The sequence below is a fragment of the Peromyscus californicus genome, unplaced genomic scaffold, assembly GCF_007827085.1.
Source record: "Peromyscus californicus insignis strain IS unplaced genomic scaffold, ASM782708v3 Scaffold_9__1_contigs__length_137607984, whole genome shotgun sequence".
Lineage (NCBI taxonomy): Eukaryota > Metazoa > Chordata > Mammalia > Rodentia > Cricetidae > Peromyscus > Peromyscus californicus.
The window spans coordinates 20,110,831-20,119,466 of record NW_026294617.1 but is presented as its reverse complement, the minus strand read 5'-3'; the positions used below and the strand labels follow the sequence as shown (position 1 = coordinate 20,119,466).

The 8,636-nt window shown below is 44.2% G+C and overlaps 1 protein-coding gene across 1 annotated transcript in view; it reads right to left on the bottom strand.

Moving 5' to 3' along the window:
• Positions 1 to 1,722: 1,722 nt before the first annotated feature.
• Fat4 (FAT atypical cadherin 4) overlaps positions 1,723 to 8,636 on the bottom strand; it is a 140,729-nt gene continuing 133,815 nt past the window's right edge. Inside the window, exons 16-17 of the mRNA XM_052730403.1 lie at positions 7,392 to 7,653; positions 1,723 to 4,711 (exon numbers count right to left, since the gene is read on the bottom strand). Coding sequence (XP_052586363.1) covers positions 2,850 to 4,711; positions 7,392 to 7,653 — 2,124 coding nt within the window. The 3' untranslated portion in view covers positions 1,723 to 2,849. The remainder of the gene's footprint in view (positions 4,712 to 7,391; positions 7,654 to 8,636) is intronic.

Below are 8,636 nucleotides of genomic sequence, written 5' to 3'. Positions count from 1 at the left end.
GACCTGGTAACTAGCTCTGCTCCTGGCTGGTAGTACAAACCTCTCACCTCTCTTCCCCCATTCCCTCCCTCCTCCCCCCTGGAAGGGTTAAGGTTCATCTTGAAAGTAAATCGAAATACTTAGCTTAGAGACACAAGAGAGTTAATGGAGCGGCCATACTCCAGGAAACCCAGCGAGCTGTTCATAGTTTATCTAAAACTCAAGGTTGTGATCGTGTGTGCAAACATTCAAGTGAAGATCAGCCACTCATTTTGTTGAGATTGTTACCTTGTCAAATTTCCCATCATATCCCCCAGACAGTATATTCTTGCCACCTCGTGACTTTGGAAAGCTGAGTATTGATTTAGATTCTCTGTGAGACTTCACTATACACAGATCTGATTTTCCTTGCAATAAACCTTGCCCTTGCTTCAGAGGGGAAGAGCTAAGAGGAGAAAATACTGGGAATTTCCTTATGAGAGTGCCACTTGCCCTAAGTTAGTTAGGATCAGTTGAGAGGGCAGAAGACTTTGAAATCCCGAGGATTCTTCATGCCCAGCTCTCTGCCCTTAACCCTTAGTGGTGATCTTCTTTGCTGGTTTACTTTCAGCTCTGTTCTGAATTGGAGTTTGTTTCCTCGAGGACTCAGAGATGCTTCAGAATTTCCTCAAAGGGAAGACAGCTCTCTGTTCTGAGTTATACAAAGTAATGAACACATCCCCATGTTGGGTGAATAAACTTGAAACGCTAAGATGCACAGGGAAATGCTAAGACAGTATGGTCCATCACAGGTGACCCAAGAAGACAAAATCAGATCAGCATTTGATACTATGATTTAAATCACATTAAATGACTGTCATGATTTAGATTGTAATCCACATTTTACATCTTATCCTGAAACAAAAACAACAATCCAAAATTTTTTTAAATGCCAGAAAGAAATTCAGGATATATTGCAATTTGGCTGTTTTAATTTAAGATTTCTTTTATATTATAAAATCAATCAGCTGTGTGCTGATGGCTGGTGTTAAAGAATCCTCTCAACAAATACAAGGTTTGAGGAATATATTTAATTCTAAAATGTTCTGGGATGTGGAACAAGGTCATTTAAAAATGTCCTGTGGCTCTTTATAAACAAATAGGTCCTGTTGGGGGCCACTCTCTTTGGAGTCACTTTGCTTTCTTAATTCTGGAAAACAGAACTTAGCCTTGACAATAATAGCATGCACACTGTATAGACATGTCACATGAGAGTGGACAGTAACTTAGAGATGGATACATGTAGGAGGCCATTTTTCTTACTTGCCTTGGATTTACAAAACAAAACAAAACAAAAATATGGAGCTAAACACTTGAAGAAAACCAGGGCTAGAGATCTTTCACAATTGGCTTTAATTCATGGCTGCTTCTACAGCCATAAGTCCCATCTGGAGTTGTCTCTCATAGAACAGATTCTACTGGGAACTTCTAAATAGTAAATGTGCTTAAACAGGGCCCCTAACAACATTGGTCTTCCTGGACTCAGCTAGTCTAAACTCAGCACACTGAAAGGAAGTCCCAGGACACTGTAATCGGGAATGCACTGGGTGGCTTTTAGATGTCTTTGCTGGCTGTTATCCATAGTAAGTGTTGTGGTCCGTGGAAGTTCATCTTGCTATATGCCTTGCTAACAAAAAGAGAATATTCTCAATTGCCCATATGAGAACAGAGAAAGGTAGAAACTGATATTCACCCTAGGACACAGTATTTTAAATAAATATTTTAATTCTATTGTTGGCATTTACAGGTAGAAAGCATACAGTATGTTACAGATATCAAACTGTGAAAATATGAATGTTACATAAGTAACAAATGTAAAAAACGCAGTTTCTTACCTTCCCTGAAAGCAAGAAAAGTTTCCGGCATAGGAAAATATCAGTATCAAAAACATAGCTCAGGTGTAAAAAAAAAAAAGTTTTACACAGTATTAAAAAATGACCTAGAAAAGGACAGAAAGTAAGAAACGTTGCAATCTGACTTTATATAAATTATAAAACTGGGTACTTGGGGTAAATGTTGAATGGCTAGAAAGGAAAACCAATTAGGGCCTGCTTAGGTCAATTTGTTACATGTTAAAAGCATAGAACTTTTTTTTCAATAAATAACTTTTTTAAAAAATGTCTCTTAGAAGTGCGCTGAGAACGTTATTCCGGAAGAGAAAGGTGACAGTGTTCTGGGGACAGTATGCGGTCATCTTGTTCCTTGTGGAAGCCTGAGGTAAGTCAGGAGACCATGGCTGTTCGCACAGAGACACAGAGTGTCAAGACCATTTCTAAGCAAGCTTTAAAGTGCTGAACAAATGACTTAATCTTAGTACCCACCGTCGTGTGAAACAAGCCCTTAGCATGTCTGAGCAACGTCACCTAAGAACCTATATGTCTGAAGAGTGTCAGTGTGAAGTCCTTCATCCCAGGATGGGAAGTGTTCCTCCTTCCTGCACTTTGCATGGAGTGGTTCAGCTTAAGCGATCTTGCAATGTAAAACACAATCGTAACACTACAATGGAAACAAGCACACCCCACTGTGAAAGCACAAGCTCCTGTCTGCAACTGTAATGGTATTAACTGTAAAAACCACAAACCAAACACAAAGCAAAACTCCCCAATGTTGCATGCCCCCCAAACTCATCACAAAACACAATGCATGCAGGAGGACCGTTCCACCAAGCACATTTAAATTAAAGAGTCGTTTGGAGTTTATGTGAGCAGCTTTGTGGTTAATTTTAAACGCGTCCCGCGGCCACCGGTCTATACTGGCCTGTTTTACAAAGGTGACCCACGTAAGTGGGCAGCCACATATTGCTTTGAGTATTTCTTGCCCACACATACACTTTACACGTACTGTTCGGCCTCCCCATCTTTGGGGGCTGTTTTAGCTGCCCCGCTTTTAGCTTCTTCATTACCGGCTGCTTTTTCCGGGAGAGAGGCCAAATCTTTAAAGACGTCCACATAGTGGCCAAAGCCCGGGCCCCAGTTCAAAAGGTTATCCCAGTTGAAGTTGCCTGCCTGCTGCCCCAGCTTCAGGGTGCTGTCTGCAGCCCCAGATCCTGCTGCAGGGGTGCCCACCGGTCCCCCCTCAGCCCTGCGTCCATGGTACCTTCTGGGTTTCAGTCTGGCCCCATAATTATCTTCATCATCTGCATCGGATTCGTTGACTTGAGACAACTTGGGCATCCTGGAGGTGTAGACCATGGGCTTCTCCCTATCGTATTCCATTTCTGAGCACGTGAAGGAGTCATGGGAGTCACTGTCAGAAGAGGATTCTGGGGCAGGGATGCCATCTGCCGGGTTCCTGGTTCTGGACAGGGGCCTTCTGCAGTCTTCCTCGGAAGAGGACCGCCCATGGTCTGCACTACAGATGCTGGGGTTTCTAGGGCGAGGGGTGTTGAGCCTCTCTACCTCCTCAATGGAGAGTCCCACAGGAGGAGAGGATTCTAGTGGGATCTGTGCTATGGGCTGCTTGAGGCGACTCCCAGGTCTCGAGCCGTGGGATGCCATGGCCTGGGGGCTCTTGCTTCTCCTCCCCAGCCTGGTGGCATAGTTGAACATGCCAGGTTGGCAGGGGTCCCCATGCATTTCCAGGGTACCCCCATCCCGCAGAGGAAGATGCAGTTCCCGGGCAGGGCTGTTTCTGTAGAAAGCAGATGGTTTGGAGAAAGGAGCTGGGCTGTGCCTGGACAGGGGGTTGGGAGTGGGGCAGGCCGAGTGGCTGAGAGAGCTGGTTCTTAACGCCTGGCCATATGAAGAAGGCTGGTAGGTCAGACTGCTTGCTCCCAGGGGCATGGGGGACTGCCTGGCGAAGCCCAGAGGGCTGTGCCGCTGGATGGAAAACTTAGGCGTGTGGCTTCGGAATTGTTTGTAGTGCTGGATGATGTCTGCATCTGACGGCGCGATGCTGCTGGCGTTGTCGATGTCATAGTGCTCAATCTCCTGCTCTGGAGAAGCCAGCGGGGCACTAGGGATAGTCTCTGAGTTGTGGGGGATGTCAGTCTCATCAAAGATTAGGTAAGGGTTCTCACGCTCTATGATGTCAGGCTTGGGATTACCCTCAGGTTGTTTCCTGACTGCCAGATCATCGCCATAGGGTGGAATGTTGTCGGGGTCGTCAAAGGCCACGTTCTCACTGCCCTTTTTCTTCTTCTCCTTTGGCTTTTTCTCCTCCTTGGGGTTTTTGGGCGTCTTTCCCCTGCACTGGTTGCATAGAATCAAGCTGAGGACAAGCAATGCCAGGGCCGTGGCACAGCTGCCCACGATGGCCGGCACAGCCCACAGAGGTAAGGAGAGCTCATCTGGGCCCTGAGTCTGGACACACACGTGTCCCCCGGGACTTCCAGCCTTGCACACCTTCCCCTGAGGACAGAGGACACCAAGGCAGGCCACCACCGTCTCACAGGTCCTCCCTGTATGTGACTCTGGGCAGCTGCATGTGTAGCCGGAGAGCAGGCCTGGCTCACAGCTGCCTCCGTTCTGGCAGGGGTGGGATGCGCAGTCACCAGGAGGGACACATTTGTAGGCATACCACTGGTTGATGCACAGAAGGTCGCCCCAGCAGGGGTTGCTGGCACAGATGTTGGGGCCCCGACAGCCGATCTTCACCGAAGGGTTGGTTTTAGAGATGGAGGCCAAACTGTGCTTGCCACTGAAGGGGAGGCTCTCTCCACCGTAGAGCACCGAGGCAATGCAGCCGTTGAAACCTGTGGGGGAAACACAGCAAGAGCTGCTTTACAGAAAATCAACCATTTCACCTCTAAGTTATGGAATCTAAAGAAGAAAAGATCCACAGTCCCCCAGGAGGGTCCCCAACCAGGCTCCCTCAAAGATGGGAATGCATGTCCTCTGACATTAACTCCAGAACCATGGAGTTATGTGACACATGAGAAGAATTGGGAAGTTTTGGAAGGTCTCTGCACCAGGATTGTCTTGATATCTATCTATCTATCTATCTATCTATCTATCTATCTATCTATCTATCTATCTATCTACCTATCTATCTATCTAATGATTCATCAGTCTGATTCTTACATGCCACAGACCAAGAGTTACTTAGAGATAAAACTTATTTCATGAACAACGGAAAGAGCAAACTAAAGGCCAGTTGCTTCAACTGCAAGACCACGGAGTGCAATCACAGACTGTATGCCTGCCAAAGATACTGGTATGAACCCTTGTAGATCAAAAGAAAAACCCTGACCACTACAGTGTTTGGGAGGTATCTGGGATGGAGGGAGGTGACTGTGGCACCCACATTGTAAATGGTCAGGATGCTGAAGACAGAAGACAAAAATATCCCGAGGGGTTTGTTAGTAGTGAGTGGTAATGATAGAAACAATTAAGAGATCCTTCATTGAATTTGAACATTGGATTTGATGTCAGGAAGCATATATCTGAAGGCACAAAGATTTACTTTGACTAACAGACCAGCAGAATCTACACTGTCTTGATTTCTTACAAAATCCAAATAGATTGTGCATACTCTAACATCCACCAAATAAGAACTTATGACCCAGAATTCAGTTTTTATGCATTAATGATATCATCTGTGACACATTTTGTGTTTTCCTCTATTTTGACATGCCTTCCCACCCAAGTGACATTTGTCAGCGTGATTTACTTTTTCCAGAATTTCCTAGGATATTGCATCTTGATTCTGCGTCCCCTGATTCTGACTTCCTTTCCTCTTAGTGGCTCGCCCTTCTCTTTGTGACATTTTGTGTTCTTTGAAAGTTCCACACATTTATACTGACTCACTCTTCTTTCTATAGCCCTCCTGGTTTGGAGTTACTCAAGGCTAGACCTGGGGCTTCCTATACCATCTCACTCCCACCAACACTTCACTTACTTGGTACTGACACCTCTCCTGGGTCTACCCTGAGTCCAGGTCATCCACTCAATGTCCTTTCAAATGTGCTTCAAAGCCATATGTCCCACAGCAAACTTCATGCTTTCCTGAGACTGCCTCTCTATTCCTCAGCAGTTCTCTTTCTTGGTGGTGCTATTGTTTAAGATGAAAACTCAGAATTCTCCTTGATTTTTACTGAAAATGGTCCCCAGAACAAGTCAGGTCCATCCACTTTGACTTCACTCTTTGGCTATTCCATTAGAATGCAAACAATACCTTCTCCTGCAGTGCCTTCCAGATACTGGCCGCTAACACTTGAGTCCTGGAACCCCTCCCCCAGTTCATCCTCAGAACCAGCCTGAAAGATCTTTAACACTACTGCATGTTTAAAATTAAAATTTTAATTACTCCTTATTGTTCTGCAAGTGGAATCAATGCATCCACATTTTCCAACCTGAGCACCCTATTTTATTCTCCGGCTTCACTATCTGTCTTACTCTAGCTGCCTATGAGCTGTTCCCTGGCCTTGGCCTCCTTTGTTAACATTACCCATCAATTAAACTTTCCAGCACTCTCACCCTCCTGCTGATGTAAGAACTCATGAGTGTTTCCATTTTCCTTTGTATCACTGATCTAAGATAACATCTACATCCTGTGAGGACCTGATTGATATTGGTTACCCCTGTCTCCTGCATCACTTGGGGAGACTGGTTTGATGAACTGACTGAACAGACAAAGGCCTTGAGGACAAGCCAAGCATCAAGAGGAGCCCATGCTTAAATCAGATCTCAGCAGTACAGTTGAAAGCAGTTAATGGAAGTGACAGTGCCACTAATCACAATCTCTCTGAAGACGGTTATGTTAATTAGAGGATTCATAATTACTAATATCAGAAATCCAACTGCTCCTGCAAAAACTATACTGTGATAAAATTACTCTGTGGAAGAGGGTTATATAAAACAAATTGGGCTTTAGCCCCCTCCTCCTATTTGCCACCCAAACCACCTATGTGGTGGTATTGTGTTCCCCAAAATATTGTACACCCTAATATACTTATCTGGGGTCAGAGAACAGAACAGCCACTAGATACAGAGACCAGAAAATGGTGGCATACACACCTTTAACCCTATCACTTGGGAGGCAGAGGTCCATCCGGATCTCTGTGAGTTTAAAGCCACACTGGAAACAGCCAGGCATGGTGACTCACGCCTTTAATCCCAGGAAGTGATGGCAGAAAGCAGAAAGGTATATAAGGTGTGAGAACCAGGAACTAGAGCCTGGTTAAGCTTTTAGGCTTTTGAGCAGCACAGTTCAGCTGAGATCCATTTGGATGAGGACTCAGAGGATTCCAGTCTGAGGAAACAGGATCAGCTGAGAAGTTGGCCAGGTGAGGTTAGCTGTGGCTTTTTCTGCTTCTCTGATCTTCCAGCATTCACCCCAATACCTGGCTCCAGGTTTGATTTTATTAATAAGAACTTTTAAGATTCGTGCTACACACCTACATTCTGAGGAGCAGATTTTCCTGAGACATTTACCTGTCTGAGTGTCTCGGTGGGCTTGGTTGGGTGGGATTCCTCCCAGAGATATGGTAAGCACCTCAAGGCCACCAAAGTCTTGTGTGAGGTGGACAATGTCTCTGCTGTATATTCTGTCTACAGACAGCATCGTGGTGCTTCCGTTCTTTGAGATCCGGAAGGTGTGCCAGTGGCCATCTGCAACGTATGCTTCAGGAATGCTTCTCTCCACTTTTCCAGCAACACCTGCATCCGATGTAAAGTGCATTTTGCCATTCTTAATCTGAAAGATGCATTAAAAACATGATGTCCTTAAACAAAAAAAATAATTCATTGAAAATATTGACCAATTCAAAGGAGCTGGAATGGATGAGGGGTCTGTAGTATTATAATACATTTACATATATCATCACTGTAATTTTAGGCAACAAGATTGTTTATTTACTAATTCTAACAGTTTTTAATTTTATAAATAGCTACTTGAGGGGCATATAACTTTCCAGAACAAAACTGAAATACTGTATTAACTAGGTATCCTAAGTAATTGACACTAATTGTGATTATTTGTATTTCAACGACAGAAGGATGTTAAATCACTAAGTTTAGTAAAAAGGCTAGAGGAGTTAGAAGATAAACAAGAAAATGCAAAGCCAAAAAGTGAATGGGATGATCCAATGGCAGAGTATTTGAAAAAAAAGATGACAAATTAGCTTCACCTTTATATACCACTACTCTGGATTTTTACACAAAAATGGGGCTCATTATTCCATTTGGAATACCATAAAGTAAGAAGGAGATTTGGCCAAGACTTCACTACAGCTGTCTCTTCACTTTATCTAAAGGAATTTGATTTCTTTTAGTTCACCCAGCAAAACACTGGGTAACAGGACACTCTAGTTTCCAACTTGCAAGTTTCCAGTATTTTGAGCTGACCCTTCAGAAAATGAATAATTTGTAAGGCAAGATGAGCCCATGGGTCAGAGAGCACATTCCCATTCCTGCTGCCAGATAGGACTGCCATCCAGGCACAGAGATGAAGTGTCCGGAGCGACCGAAGGGAAAGCAGAGGTCAGTTTCGTGTGTCACTCACCTCAGACTCTGTCTATATGCAAGAAACACTTCCAGAAAAACTGAAAATCTGTTCATTTGTGCTTTGTGGAAAATTCATGTAACAAAGTTACATATAGCAATCATATAGTAATATTTTAATTGAATATTTCCAGATTTAAAATATTTTTCATAGGCTGGGAGTTGGCTCAGTGCTTC